The following is a 16,288-nucleotide window of genomic DNA, read 5'->3' on the forward strand; positions in this document are numbered from 1 at the left end:
CTCTCTTTAGAAGCGTAAACACTTCTGTTCTGGTGCAGGGATTTTTTTCTGAATAAAGGCGCTAGAGTGCCAAGCAGATGAGGGAGATTTTACTCTGAAAATCCCCGCCTTCCATTTCCCCCCAAAACCCCTTTACTGAGTTGAAGGAAAAAAAGAGACAGATTGTTGCCCGCTGGTGTCATGCACCAATAATAGCAGATCTACAAGTTCACAATACGTCACACTGCAATGCATTCATTGCGAGCACACCAAAAATAATAGTTGTGAGCTCACCAAAATAGCACCATAAGTTCACAGCACGTCGGCAGTGCAAGCTTGTAGATTGGCTATTTTCGGTGCGTGTGGCATCATTCAGCACACACGGCTACGTTTTAATCTGGGCTTTAATAAGAGCTGTCCTACCGTCCAGAGAGGAAGAGGAGTTGTTGGCGGAGGTGTTGAGGGCGTGCAGCATCTGTTCACACCAGGTGGTGAAGCCGTCCTGAGGCTTCATGCCCTGTAGCAGCTTCAACAGCTTCTCCTCCTCCTCCGTGCGCTTACGACGCATCATGTACTGTTCGCTGGAGACACACGCATACAGTTCGTTAGTTTTGCACATTACTTGTAAGTCAAAGTGCACTTTCAGAGTTTGGGTTTTACTTTGCGTCACTCCAGACAATTGCATTGACCTTAGGGAGGATCGACCGATCGCCCGCCAGCCCTGTCTTAATGCTGAAGACACACCAGACCTGATTCATGAGATTGTATTGTCTCTAGATTAATTACATTTAAAAGCCAGGCATTTCTACAGGCACCCGTTTAACTGTGCCAGGCAAAAACTACAAATCACGGGTCCTATGACGGAATCTTGACCCGGAAGTATTCGCCACATTCTGTCTGTCGCTTAATCCAGCCCGGTTTTTATTGACATCCTACTTTATCTCATATCACCTCATCTGAGATTCAATTTCGATATAAACTCCGCTAAAGATCACGGCCATTATGGGACTCTATGGAGGGCAGACTATCATTTTAAAACCGTATCCAAGAGGCGGACAGTACAGTATCACTCTTAACCGGCTAAACCCGGGAATGACATTAAAGTGAGGGGTTTTCTTAACCGTTTTTAGACGTGTATGGCTCGAAATGAGTTAATGTTGGCTGTGTTGGTGTGTGATATATTTTCACCATATAAACACAAGAGTGGGACCCATCTTCTGCCCACATTCTAACTATTTCTGTAACTGCGAGTTCATTCCGATTCCATCTGCCCCTTGTATAGAACTTGGCGCCCCGAATTCCACAAATAAAATATACTATGGAATAAAAAAAACAAGTTGCTAATCAAATATTTAGAAACCAAAAGGCATCAAAGTTCAATAAACAGTTACCTGAGAGAGGGGCTGCTGCGACTGTTCTTCATGCCCATGTTGTTGTTGCTGTTACCGCGCATGGTGACCTGGTTCTTGACCGCCTCGTCCCACATGCCCATGCCCCCGGACGAGCCCCCGCTGCCAGCCTTACCCTCCAGGCCGCCAGGCCCTCCCCACATGCCCACACCATCCGCCCACTGGCTTCCCATGGAGGAACCCCCCATCGACATGCCAGCGTGCTGCAGAGAGAGAGAACAGAGACATCAGGACAGTAAGGTTATTGTCACAAACAGGACAGGAACACATGACATATTTCTGTGTGATATGACTTGTTATATTGTAATTACAGAACAATGTTGAATATGTCCCTATAATATCTCCAATGCGTTCTATATTTTTGTCCTATTCATGAATGGAAAATAATAATTACCGCATAATCGGCCAAATGGCGCAGATTATTCAGGGGATTTTTCTGGGTTTTTTTCAAAAAAGCTGCATAATCGTGCAAACTTTATGCATATTTAGCAACTTTTTGCATATTTCAGAACGTGCAATTTCACTGCATAAAATCAACATAAAACCTTGCATATTTTCTCGCAATTTCTGGAGAGTCTAATCACTAGTTACTCACGCGCTCTCTCTGCTGCTGTGCTCTCTGCTGCTGCTTCAGGAGTCTCTCTGCCTCCTGCATCTCCAGCAGGGCCAGAGCCGGGGGCTTTCCTGACTTGGGGATGCCGGAGGAAGGAGACCCGCTCCAGCCTGAGCCACTGGCCCCGGGCCCCTGCTGTTGGGGGGCCTGCTGCAGCAACTTCATGATCAAATCCTGCTGCTGGCGACACTAAAAGACAGGATCACATGACTTAATTAGGAAGAACCAAAATATAAGCCTTTTCTTGGTTTCCGATTTCTTAATCAGTGTTTTTCTTTTATTCTGGTCAATTTATTTTTTCCCCTTTTTGAGTGGTGCAAACCACTCCAACAACTGGCTTTGTTGAGTGGTGCAAACCACTCAAACAACTGGCTTTGTTAGTACCTGTGTGTGTTTGTGCCTGTACGGGTGAGCATGGTTGCTATGGTTAGTATGTGACGTCACTGTACGTGGGGTACGTGGGGCCCAAAAGAATGAGCATGGTTACTATGGTCACTGACATTACGTCAGACCACAGACCTTGCACCACTCAGTTCACACGGGTGTGATTTTTTTAACCCTCTTATTGCTATACCTAATTAACAGTGGATTGATTCTTCAGCCAGCATTTTTCAAATGTTTAATTTGTCATTTTAATGCCAATAGAAAAATCCGCGATATACACACTATATCTCCTTCTGACGGGGCAAGACTATAGTATTGGGACAATCAGTCCTGATGGTGGCGGTAACGTCACCATTTTGCCGATTCTGACCAAAAGGAGCGAGTGAACGATGACCACATCCGGTTAGGATCAAAATATCCGGCAGTAGCTTTGCTAGTGTGCCACAATGAAAGATGTCCGGAATGCTAAGCTATCATCGTATTTTTCATAACTAAGTCAAATTAAGCTCTAATCAAGCCCAAAACATCGCATTTTACGCAGCGATGCATGCGCGATCACGCGCGTGCGCGATCGACCGCGCACACGCGGATTTTCGGCCGGTTTTAGGAAGATTACATCGGCCGTTAGCCAAATTAGCTAAAAAATGCTAAATTTTGCGACAATAAGCTCCCGATTATTGGGAATCAATCGATTACGTCAATTACGTCAGTGGCCATAAGGGATTTATTGATTTCATTACGTCAATTACGTCACTGGCCATAAACCAGTTAATTAGGTATGATTAAAAAAGAGTCCAACTCTCCAAGTCTGAATTTACGCATTTTACCTGGGTCACGTCTTTCCCCACATTCTGAATTTCAGTTTTTACAGTGGCCGGATGGTAACCGCAAGGTTGCCAGTTCGAACCCGGGCTTCCCCAGAGTTAGTGTCGAAGTGTCCTTGAGCAAGACACTGAACCCCTAATTGCTCCTGATGTGCTGGTTGGTGCCTTGCATGGTTTCCTCCGCCATTGGTGTATGAATGTATGTGTGAATGGGTGAATGTAATGCATAATCTATGTATATAAATGCACCATTTACTTCATTTATTTGGTGACATTTAATTACGAGCATAACTTTTTTTTTGCAAACTCATCTGCAAGATTAGTTTCATTTGATTCATAACTAAACTGTAAATAAAATGAACCCTATGTGGTTCATCATTCATTGATCGATGAAAAGCATATTTTAGAACATGCGCTTCTCGATTATTGAATCAATAAAAAAGTAAACTGAATGATTGCTAAGAGAATAATGGACAGTTGCAGTCTTAACCCATTTAGACCTGAGGACGCATCAGTGTGGCCTTATAGCTCTTAACCACTGTAACCATTCTCCTCCTCTCACCTGCTTGCGTCTGAACAGCTCCTCCTCCTCCCTTCTCTTCTGCTCCTCCTGCTGCCTTCTCTTCTCCTCCCGTCGCTTACGCTGCTCCTCTTCCTCACGCTTCGCCCTGAGTTCGGCGTCTCGTCTGTCTTGCTGGAGCTGGAAGAGGTCAGGGCTTAGTGTCAAGCAGTGTTGATTTCGTCGACCAAAAACTATGACGCATCACAGCTTGTGGATCGGATATTTTCAGCAATAGTCTAAAATCAGCCGTTACAACGCTGTCGAGGCGTGCCAAACTACATTGTCCACTAAATGATGATTTTGTTGACTGAAATCTCTTTATGCATAAATGACATCTGAAAATGTACAAATATGTAGCAGGAACGCATTTTATTCTAAATGTTCTAAACGCTTGATTTAGCCTACGGCCTCCCAGGGGGTGACTGAGCTCACCTTTTGAAGCTGTTCGAGAGTTGGACCCTGAGTAGAAGAATTCATTGTTAAGTCCCAAAGATTGGCTTCACCGCCTGCAGCAGAAAAGAAAAGGGTGGGGTTGATTTAACTCTATAGTGTGTGTGCATGTGTGTACATATTATTTGTGTACGCATTACAATACTTGTGAGGGCCAAATGTCCCTGTAAGTATAGTAGAATTTATGAAACAAACATTGTGAGGATAATCGTCCTGGTCCTCACAAGAGATGGCTGTTTTTATGATTTGTTTGTTTTTAGAGTAAGGTTTACTAGGAAAAGGTTCCGGTTGGGATTAGGTTTACGGATTATGAATTTAGAGGTTATGTTTAGGGGCAGGGATGGATTTAATACTGTGAGCACCAAATATATACCAAAATATGCACCAAAACTAGCCACTCTAAAACTCTGCGAGAGGATGCGAGCTTGTAGATCTGCTGTTTTCTGTTTTAGGGTTAGGGTTAAAAATGGCAAAAGAACTAAAAAGAAAAAAAGGCAGTAATAAAATCACCACCCTAAGTAATTATCTACATAACACAAATGTGTGCAGATGTTGCAGCTCCTGCTGTACCTGACGGCTGTGAAGCTGAGGTATGCATGTCCCACATGGACCCTGTATCTGGCACTGACATCGACCTGTTCATCGAAGGTATCATACCCTGCTCACTGCACCTGGAACGCACAATCACAACCAAATTACATTATAAAAAAACACTTCCAATATCAAGACACAACAAGATCAAAACTATACATGTGCACTATATACAATACTGTACAAGAACAGATCAGACAGCTGTTCAAAACTGTACCTGGACACTATACAATACTGTAAGTATCAGATAATCAGCTGCTAAGTCGTTAACCCATTTTGACCTGAGATCTAAAAATGTCTTCTACATCCTGACAGTTTTCTGAAAAAGCTATGTTTCTATGTCAGTCGTTCTTCGATTTTTCAAAGATAGCAGACCTACAAGCTCGTAGCGCGCCACTCGGTGGCGCGCTATGAGCTTGTAGATCTGCTATTTTTCAATAGCTAAAGCATAACATAAAGCTAACACCAAAAGGGGTTCCTGCCCAAAATGGGTTAACTAGCTAGCATGCAAAATGTCCTTAAGCTTTTTGTCTTCAATTGAATTTGCTAGTGGTGTCAATAGTTGACAGGATGTTGATATGTCCCCTTGCGAGAATCATCCATAGACTGAACACACACACACACACACACACACACACACACACACACACACACACACACACACACACACACACACACACACACACACACACACACACACACACACACACACACACACACACACACACACACACACACACACACACACACACACACACACACACACACACACACACACACACACACACACACACCTGTTAATGAGCTGGAATAGCTGCTGCTGTTGGAGCTGCTGATAGATGGTGGCGGCTGCCAGCTCCTGTTGCTTCTTGAGGCGAGATTCCTGGTCCATATTGCCCTGCAGTGAGGAGGACAAACACATCGTTCAATACACACACACATATACAGGACTTCATTCTGGCTAAACAGCAACATGAAAGAGTGCTTAACAAATGCTTTGGCTTTACTAGTACTCAAGACCAAGTCTCTGTGTCCACATTTGCACTGGTGCGGTTTTGGCCCTCAAAAAGAATATCGCTGTTCAATAACTGCCCATGTCAAATATTGTTCTCCCCCGAAAGCATCCCTAAAAGACATTTACAGTACCATTATATTTTCTTCATCTTTGACCTCCTTTAGTATTGCAGTATGTATGAATATGTATAGGCTGTATCCAACAGAATCTGGGTAATAGTACCACAGTATCAACATAGCAAAGAAAATACCCTCCAGTGACAGCCCATTGATCCAAATTGCATTTGCTTGCATTTAACAACGTTAAACTCACCAACATTGCAGCTGTAAGCCAAGCTTGAATTATCCTCTTTCTAGCTACAAAGCTTTACCGTAGACATGTTATGAGCTACTTTCTGTCCAAAATATTCCGAGCATATTCAGAGCGGCCAAGTTTTCCACCAGCCAGAAAACGTATTTGGGTGTTTTACCTGTGGAGGAAAAACATGACGCATGGCCTCTCGGAATATGCTCTGAATCTTTTTGGACAGACATGTCTATGACATGTCTGTTTTATAAAACAAAAGCTTTGCAGTTTGAAGGTGGCTAATTCAAGCTTGGCCTACAGCTGAAATGGTGGTGAGTTTAATGTTGTTTAATACAAGCAGATTGTAAATGCAATTTGGATCAATGGGAGGGTATTGCAACTCTAGATTAATCTCATTATAAAAAATCTAGTGTTGCAAATTACTTGTCACCAAGTATCAACAGAGAACATCAGAACATGAACACCAAACAGCACCAAGACAAAAACATAAAAAATGGTGCCCATGTCAACTGTTCCAGTTACCGTCCGGATACATGTTGGACCTTTAAACTTGATAACAATGTGTTTCAGATGTTTCCAACTGTGTTTGTATCTCCCAACTAAAAAGGCATTTCAATAACCCCCCCAAATGTTGTCTAAGCTCTGACTCACAGTCCCAGTGGAGCCCCGGGCGGGCGGCGGGCACGGTGGCTGTCTAACCAGCAGCGGCGGCGGAGAGGGACCCGGGGCGAAAGGCACACGGCCCCACATCTTGATGACATCGCCCAGGGGCTGGAAGCCCTCGTCACAGCCCCTCTTCACCAGCAGGGTCATGGTGAAGTATCCAGCCTGGAACCACTCGCACATCTCCACCGTGGTGAACGGACCTGGAGGGGCAACGGAGAAGGAAGAAAGAGACACCCTTTAGTGTTCCCATTTTAGGTTATGTCACAATAGGCAAACATTCCGTGAAAGTCTTATCATCGTACATCATCATGGCGTAACATGTCGATTTGCTCAGACACATGGCGTAAATTCTCCAATTCTCCATTCATTGTCAATGGGAATTTAACAAGAATACCTATTTGCTCGTCTACATGACGTAAATTCTCCATTCATTGTCAATGGCATTTAATATTTGTGTTAGGACAAAAATCTACACTATAGCTGAATATAGGAGGGGATAGCGCCCCTCAAATGAACACAATAGCCTATGTAAAATGACGATGTTTAAGTAGCCTATTATCATATGTTGCTGCACACAGCCGAGCAGTCGAAGAAACACAGATTGAGGCTTTGACTTTTGCTTTTATGAAACATTTCGAGACCATTCATGTTTCATGGAAGATGCTTCAATCTCAACATGTATTCTATTGCTGCTAGTTTGACCATTTCAAATACTCCATCTTAAAATGGCTAATAACTGAAAATAGCCAATGTACAAGCTTGTACATTGGATATTTTTAGTGGACAGCATGCTTCCATAGAAAACATGCTGACTTCTATGGAATCCAAATGACTGAAATCAATCGTGACGGCTGAGAACTTTAATCCATGTGTCAGCTTGTGCGGTAGATCAGGGTTCAAAACCCCAGGGTGTGTGTGTGTGTGTGTGTGTGTGTGTACCCTGGATCTCCGCCTGGGGGTCCTTGTAGAACCACTTCATGGCGGCCTCGTGTGACAGGGGCAGTGCGGCAGCCGTGTTCCTGCTCTCCTGCTGGTGCTGGAGGGCCTGCGTGAAGCACTCCTCCTCCAAAGAGGTGTCCTGCAGCGACGCCACCATCTTCTCTGCCTCCTGCATGGCACAAAGGGGACAATGTCTTCAGTTTAACACTTCACAGAGACGCACGCACACAATTATTTACACTCTGCCTCCTGCATGGCACACAGGGGGACAATGTCTTCCGTTTAACACCTCACAGAGACGCACGCACAATTATTTACCAAGCAAGGGAGCATTATTTTCTTCACATTTTCAGCGCCTCAGTGCCATTATGAGTGACAATACTGCCAGAGACTATACTTCAACTCATAGCAAGAGTATGGAGAATAAAGAATAAGGCCTTTAGAATAATTCTCCCCCTACCTGCTGGAGGTGCTTCATGCCCTCATCATCCTCGATGTCTCCCCCAGATGGAGGGAGGAACGGAGCAGCAGAGGAAGGAGGAGGGAGCAGCAGGCCGGAGGAGGAGGTGGTGCTGTTGTTGGGGCTCGACCGGGTCTTGGAGCTGCCCACTGGACCCACATCTGACAACAGAAACCAGTGGTTCTCAAACCTTTTCATATCAAGGACCCCTAAATTAATGTATATTTGGCCACGGACCCCCATCTGAAAGGATTTTGTGCCAAGGACCCCATACAAGATTTAAAATATTCTAACATTTCCTGTCTGATGATGCCCTGGGGGTCCCTAGACCCCACTTTGAGAACCCCTGCTTCAGACCACATACCACCATAACTCTGAAAGTCTACAAATGGAACCAAATGGACCCATTAGGGTTCATTTGGTTCCATTTGTTTAGCCGAGCTCACAGAAGAGGGAACATAGGGATTCACTGATGAATCAGTATCTCACGATATTTCGGTATCCGCAAATAAAAAAAAGATATTAACCGATGGCAGTAGTCGATCTTTATCTGTTGTTGATAAGCATACATTTTGTGTTGGCTGAGTTGGTGTGTAGGTTATCTGCAGCCTACCAAGCTGTAGAATCTGAACATTTGTAGAATCTGAACATTTGTTTCCCAGGCACAAAATGGGGAAATAAAAAAAACATATTGGTATCAGTATCGGCTAAATTGTTATTTTAAATCGGGATCGGCCAAGAATTTCCCTAACAATTCTTGAATGAGAAATGGTGCATGTTACCTTCACTTGGCATGTGGTTGGCCTTGGCAGGGTGGCTGTTGGTCATCTGGGGCTTGTCCACGGCACTGGGCTGCATCTCCTTGGCCATGGGAGGAGCAGAGAGGGCCGGAGGAGAGGCGGAGCAGAAGGAGGAGGAGAAGGAGGAGGGAGGAGATGCCGACTTCGCCTCGCCGTTACCCGAGACAGCTTCTTTACTCTCTGAAAACATGGTGGAGACCATAAACCACTGTTTCCCAAACACAGGGATTAAAGCAAAAACTAACAAAATCCCAAGACGAAAAATGATTTTCAGACCCAATGATGTTGGTAAAATCGTGTTTCCCTTAAGTTCTAACCACCAGTTTGCACACGATCGGTCATTGATTCGCGTGCATCCTCGCTTGTTGTTGATACACCCGGTAGCACTGTAGTGTGTTGCAGAGCACCTGGCGTCGGAGCCTGTTCTTTCACTACCAATGCCTCCATGATTATCGCTCGACTGCCTTGAAAACGTCAGAGGTTTTCCACCGTGGCGTGAATTGCATTGTTTAACTCGGAGGCCTTCTTTTGACAGCACAGTCAAGAAAAGATTACATGAAACACCGCCCCGAAGTGTTTGCATTGGCACGCCAGTATGGGTAACTTTTTTGAGTGTAACAAATAAATCCTCTGAAATCTCTGATTGACAAACATAGCAAGTGTTCCGCTGTCTAATTTAATGCAAGAGAACCGAACGTAAGCACTTTTGTCAAATCCGCCATCGGTGTATGAATGTGTGTGTGAATGGGTGAATTGATGCACAATCTATGTAAAGCGCCTTGGATAAAGGCACTATATAAATGTATGAGTTTTCCTGATGTGATAAACTGTCAGAATCAATGTGTTTGTTTATGTGCTAAAAGAGTGACTTTGAGAGCCGTTTCCCCGTTACAATGGAAGTCAATGAGAGCCTATTTTATTTCTTAATTTACTATTAAACTGCACAACGGAGCGAAATAATTCATAGAATGGACTAGTTTGATCATAACAAGGTAATAAAACAACCCAAACCTCCATAAAAGTGGTCTTACCCTTTAAGTAATGCAGATGTTTAACAATAATTCAACTCTCGAGTGTAAAATGGAACCGTGACATCCATTCTATAGCAGTCATTTGTTGTTAGTAGCATCAAGCATTCACAACTAACTGCTATGTTTGTCAACCGCAACTGTCTGAGCTTTTGCTGTGCCCACTTCAAAGAGCTTCTGATCTTACACATAACACATTACAATAACGAGCAGTTATCGATCACTCAGCCTTGCTGTGTGATCGAAACAAGCTCAGCTCGGCAGGCACTAGGCAGGCTGACCAGTGACTGAGGAGTGAGGACTGTGTGAGTGTGAATGAGAGAGAGAGCAGATGAGAGAGGCGGGGCTAATGGCCTGTGGAAAACTGACTGACTGCAACGTGCATACGTCTCTCAACCGCTCTCTCAAACTTCACCATGCGTTAATGCGTTTGTAGTGCCAGGTGTGGCACTACAAACAACAAAGGCATCAAATCGGTTTTAGGATACGTGATCGGGGAAAAACGATCAGAAAACATGCAAGGATGAACCCAATCTCAGTCACAAACAACCGATAGAGGTGGAGCGACCATGTCTCTTTTCTCACCTGTGTCTTTGTCTCCTCCTCCGTTGTAGCTTTGCTCTGCGTCAGCGTAGCTCTCCTCGTCTTCCTCCTCGATCCCCTGGAAGTCCAGCTCCTCCTCCAGGATCATATCTTGGCCACCCTTCTGGACGGGAACACAAGTAGTAGAGAAAGACATGGATGGATGTTCATGAAGGCATTTCTAAAAGAATCCTTTAACTCCTTTAAGCAGACGGTAGCTGTTTTGTTTTATCGCTAGGCTGTTTCTCATTGAGAGTCAAATGGTAATAAGTACTGAAAACACTTTCAACGAGTTACACGCCATTGGTGGTGTGGGCCTTGGACAAACAATGTCTTGTTACACATTGGCAGTGAATGGTATTGGTTAATGGGTTAAAATCAACAAATGTCTCATAACCACAACACACATTTCTTCACAATGAAATTTGGTATAGAGGGGAAAAAGGAGGAAACCAAGTATATAGAACTCCTGGGCCAACACGCTCACCTTGATGCACATGAAGGCTCCGGAGGAGTCAAAGGTGCCCATCTCGCCGTCCTCTTCGTCCGTACACCACTCAGGCAGACCATGCAGGTCGTCTCCCATTCCTTCGCTCGCGGTACGCCTGCGGCCGCTGCCACCGTGCCCGTCCGCGTCCCGGAAGTCAAAGTCAAACTTCCTGCGGCGGCTCTCCCCCGGGGCAGTGTGGTCCCGCCAGCCAGCTGAGCGAGGTCCACCGTCTGGGGGAAAAGAGACACGTGACAGATTAGTTAAGTTTATGTTATATCGATTCATTAAACTCTACACACATTTAAAAACAAGGTCTCGGGTTTAAGGACATATCATCAGACTCCACCATGGCCCGTAGCACTTGCCCTAGCCTAGCCCCTTAGATAGCACATTATGTAGACTTAGATAGTATTTTAAACAGACTTATAGCTTGTTACGTAGACAGCTCTAGAATTGCACTTTATGTAGTCATAGCACTTTATAGTACACATGTATAATATATTATATAGTATAGTATGTATAGTTAACATAGATACTCCACTGTTACGTTCTTAGTCTACGCATGATTCATGATAACTACTTCTTATATATGTGATGTATGCCATGCTTTTGTTATTGCTTAATGTAAGTCGCTCTGGATTAAGAGCGTCTGCTAAATGCCTAAATTGTAAATTGTAATCAATGTCTATTCAGATCTTAGTTAGTAAAACTTGAATCAACTTAATTGAAACACAAACTATTGTTTTTTTCTTTTTTAAATAAGTTGCATTTGAATCACATTGAATGGAAAGCAAAGCAGTGACTGTGATTTGCTACATTTCCTAGATGTAACCATATAGCAGTAAGCTTGGCCATGCTAGGTTTTTATGGTGTTGGACATAAGCTCTGGTCGACATCTCGGATGGACTGTAGGACAGATGGAATGCAAAAATTATAATCCCCTTCCCCAGAGGATCAGTTGGGGGCTAAATCCTTGAAAAACACAAACAGTTGAATAGCTCTTGGGCTCTGGTACTTTTATGTGTACACTGATGCAGAATCCCATTGTAAATGTCGTCGCCGGAAAATAAATTCATGGCAAAAAAATGATTGTAGACTACCCTTTTTCACTGATGAAAACTATATAAAAACGAAGCTATGATGACTAAAACTAAGAGTAAATAATTATACTGACAATTTTGTCCACAAATAAAAAATAGATGAAAATGTTAGGGAGGGACTAGTCTGGAGACGAGATCCAACTAAACAAGTAATTCTATGTTTAGTTGCGCTGGGGACAACCAGTGGTCCTTCAGGGGGTTCCTACTTCCAGGGGGTCCCCAGTTAAATTATAGAGTTGGTAACCAACCCTTACTAGATCATTAACTCTTGAGAGCGTAAAATTAAACCAAATGTACTCTTACGGGTTTCATTTTACGCTCTCAAGAGTAAAATTATTGTTAAACATCTGTATTACTTACAATTAGGGAATGTAGAAAAATTGTTATTTTTGTTCAACGTTTGCCCGTTATCTCTCCTATGGTGCCAACTTCAATTAAGACAACAAAATATTCTACGTTTTGCGGTCTGAGAGGCTGAATCTAATCAAACGGTGGTCCGTGGCTCAAATGCCAAATAAATATTGGCCCGTTGATATGACAAGGGTTGAAAACCACTGTCCTAGGTGACTCGTACCATCCCTGCGGATGACTCCGGCCAGTCTCCAGCTACTGCCCGGCTCACCAACACCAACACCACCACCACCACCGCCGACGCCACCGCCGCCCTCCTCCTCCTCCTCCTGCTGCTCTTCCCGGAGGGTGCGCCAGTTGTCACTGTCTGCGCGCGTGTACTCCTTCCTCCCGGGAACGGCAGGAACGGCAGGCTCATCAAAGCCTGGACGCCCAGGCACCTCTCGGCGCAACGGCTTCTCAAACCGACGCTCGCCCCTGGAGCAAATGGAGAAATACATTTTATGTATATTTCCATGACCGACTTTGGTGCTTGTTGTTACACGTTGTAATGGCAATGAATGCACCCATGGTGACAATTATAATATGAATATCATGAATCATGAATACCGTATGCGTGCAAATCATTCATAGTATATCTTTGCAGGGTAAGATGTGATTGAAGTAGTACAGCTAAGTGTTGGTCTCTGTTATACTCGAGTACCGCAGTAATAGTGTAAAAAGGTTCATTCTACTTTTCATTTTTACGAGCACAGCTGGTGTAGTTTTCACCTTTTGAGGTGTTCGTATGTCTGCGGACAGATTTTGTCACAGCGTCCCATCTGAACTACTTCTTGCAAGGGCAAGATGTAGTCTACGGTTGCTGGCTAGCTACTACACCACATCCATTTGCATTAGCAATGCTACAACATGCTTACAATCCATGTTGGACATTTCTCAGTAACCATGCAAGTATGCGAGGTCCTCACATAAATAAGAAGCCTTCAATAAGTATCCAAATCAGCATAACATAATAATGGCAAGAGAAAACAAAAGTATATGGCATAAGGCATATACATGTGAAATAAGGCGATGCCATTTTCTGCAGAAAGCACCTTTATAGCAGCAATAGTATTTTCGTACAAAAGCAGCAGTAGTAGTCACGTCAATCTAACAAATGGGACTGGATCGGGAGGTTAGGTCCGCAAGTCGGCCATTGTGAAACAGCAGTAACAAGCAAAATTTGTTTTGGAGGTGATTTTCATTTTTTGCCATATTAACATGTTGAAGGTTTTCATTAAAACAGAAGGAGTCATTAAATGCTTATAATTATATTGCAAACAAGGCTTGCTTTGTGTGTGTTTCTGTGCGTCTTTTGGGGTGGAGAGTACCTTAAACATGCAGGCCCAACATTTGCATGAAAGGTGTCGATTGGTTCAATGGCCGTATTGTCTCTGGTTTCACCCTCCTGTGCACCGCCCATCTTCACAAGCATGTGTCTGTGTTTACATGTCGGAGCACGGTATGGAGAATGCGTTACTGTTGCTCAACAAACGTTCAGCACTAGGGAAAGTTGCTCTGATCTGCTCAGCAGAAAGGATTATTCATTCATTCTTTTCCTCCCGTGTGGAGAGCATGGTGACGCGAGGTTAGTGCTTGATTCATAACTTTGTCGTCTGTATCGTCGTGTCATCAGCTAAAATCCTGAAGGGATTGAATAAATAACGCCCACTAACAGGGCCTGAATGTGTGAAATCTTTGGAAAATGTGGATGCACTTTGACTATTATGGTTTAACAAGATTCAAATATCTCAAATATTTTCTGATTTCAATAAATTACACATAACATTCTGTGCTTTCATAATCTGTAAAAAAGCTGAAAATGACCACGGCTCCCTTGTGGCCCAAAGCATTGTATTGTATTCAGTCACAAATGTGCAAGATACCAGCAGAACAACAATTTCCTTGTATTTTTATACTATAGCAGCGGTAGTAACATCATCAATGTATACATTGTGCAATGGTGGGTTAATTACACTATATAGGATTAAAGACCTAGTGAAATGAAAAGTATGTTTTTCACACTTTTAGACCATATCCGTGGTCATCATATGGGCATACCAAACAATGTCCATCAATGTCACACATGTAGAGGATCTACGTCCCATACCCTGGAGGGATGAGACGTTCTGATTGGTTAAAAAAACACCGTTTTCCGTTTCAGAGTGAAACTACAAAATTAAATTCCTGTATTTTTCATTTCACTACGTCTTTATCCATTTGACCAGCACCACTACTAGCCTCCAACCAAAAGAGTTGTCTGACTTACCTATCATCCCAGCTCTGACTACGGTGAATCTCTCGGACACTGCGCCCAAAGCCCACCTCTGCCTCTTCAATACTTCTTTGGTAGAATCCACCTTCTCCACGGCCTCGACCTTGGCACAAAAACAGACACACACACACACACACACACACGGACACACTCCATCATTCTTCCAAGCCATTTCCTCGGCTGTCCTGAAGCGGATGTGAGTGTTTACATTGGACATTTATATGCTAACGGCGTCGTGACTCTTGTGTGTACAAGGTGAACTCATGTGTGCGGCAATCTTACACAGGTGTGGACTGACAAAAGGACGACTATTTGGGCAGGCCAAGAGGAAGTGTGGTCAGTCAAGATGGCAGAAGACGACAAGGAAATACACATTACAAAGGACGGCTTGAATAAACTGTGTTGTTTTCTTTGGATCATGTCCATTGTAGCTTGAGCTCAAGGCTTTGTGCTGCGGTTTGATTGGTGTTAATGTGGGTTGTGGTCGTTAAGGGTTTATTGTGAGCACATAACCTATACATAACGGAGCGCTTTTTTTTTGGTTGCTTAGTATATCAATTTTCTTTGTATACTTATGGTTTAACATTTTTGTTGAAGCCTTGGCAGAGATATTGTTTTTACCTCGACCTCCTCGCGTGGCCCCTCGTCCTCGGACCACTCCAGCCGGGGCGGCCCCTCCCACTCCTTTTCCCATGAGCCTCAGCACTGCCACACTGTTCACAGACATGGAGAAGTTCCTCTGCACAGAGAGCAAGAGAGAGACAGGGCAAAACACAGAATGGAAAGAGCAAAATGGAGGAATGTTAGGAATGTGAGCTCACTGTCACACAGCAGCAGAATAGATCGCTTTGAACAAGAGCATATGTGAGTGAAATGGGAAGAGATGGAATGTGTGAACTGCTGTTCGTGTGTTCACCGCAGAGAGAAGAGCCGTTAAGGCAGGGGTGTCAAACTGGCGGCCCGCGTGCCATATAGAAAGGCGGTCAATCCGGTCCGTTGGATGATTTTGTGAAAGAATGTGGAAAAAAGATTGAAAAGCGCCTGGACTACATTTGCACCCACCACTACCGACGACCGTAAAGAAGAGCTGACTACCTAGTGACGACCTAGTCATGATTGGCTGCCTCCTAGCAACCTTGTAAAAAAAAAAACATACTCTGAATGCCGCAACAGAAGCTAACATGAGCTAACTGGAGCTAGAGGCCAACCATAACAAAACACATTGAGTGATCCAACAAAAGAACGTCAGAAACGAACCAAAATGGGCGCTACAAGAGCTTGTTGCACCTGGCAGTTATGACTGAGTCATTCTTGTTTTTTTCCCCCACGTCTCACTCTCTTTGATCTCCAGGGGTTATAATAAAACAAAATATCAGAACTTAGGCAGGAAACCAGGTTCAAATGTGAGGTAGAAGAGGTAAGTTA

At 43.9% G+C, this 16,288-nt stretch overlaps 2 protein-coding genes across 2 annotated transcripts in view; both read right to left on the reverse strand.

Annotated features, from left to right (window-relative positions):
* LOC306913870 (EH domain-binding protein 1-like protein 1) overlaps nt 1–16,288 on the reverse strand; it is a 115,128-nt gene that overhangs the window by 97,854 nt on the left and 986 nt on the right. The window lies entirely within an intron of this gene.
* LOC306913868 (GRB10-interacting GYF protein 1-like) overlaps nt 1–16,288 on the reverse strand; it is a 33,564-nt gene that overhangs the window by 5,230 nt on the left and 12,046 nt on the right. Inside the window, exons 6-22 of the mRNA XM_079490681.1 lie at nt 15,485–15,602; nt 14,858–14,966; nt 13,920–14,027; nt 12,773–13,026; nt 11,096–11,328; nt 10,612–10,732; nt 8,981–9,178; nt 8,199–8,359; nt 7,739–7,907; nt 6,785–6,999; nt 5,607–5,710; nt 4,792–4,892; nt 4,204–4,277; nt 3,772–3,909; nt 1,984–2,190; nt 1,371–1,591; nt 403–560 (exon numbers count right to left, since the gene is read on the reverse strand). Coding sequence (XP_079346807.1) covers nt 403–560; nt 1,371–1,591; nt 1,984–2,190; nt 3,772–3,909; nt 4,204–4,277; nt 4,792–4,892; nt 5,607–5,710; nt 6,785–6,999; nt 7,739–7,907; nt 8,199–8,359; nt 8,981–9,178; nt 10,612–10,732; nt 11,096–11,328; nt 12,773–13,026; nt 13,920–14,027; nt 14,858–14,966; nt 15,485–15,602 — 2,689 coding nt within the window. The remainder of the gene's footprint in view (nt 1–402; nt 561–1,370; nt 1,592–1,983; nt 2,191–3,771; nt 3,910–4,203; nt 4,278–4,791; nt 4,893–5,606; nt 5,711–6,784; nt 7,000–7,738; nt 7,908–8,198; nt 8,360–8,980; nt 9,179–10,611; nt 10,733–11,095; nt 11,329–12,772; nt 13,027–13,919; nt 14,028–14,857; nt 14,967–15,484; nt 15,603–16,288) is intronic.

Source organism: Electrona antarctica (genome assembly GCF_951216825.1).
Source record: "Electrona antarctica genome assembly, chromosome: 21".
NCBI lineage: Eukaryota > Metazoa > Chordata > Actinopteri > Myctophiformes > Myctophidae > Electrona > Electrona antarctica.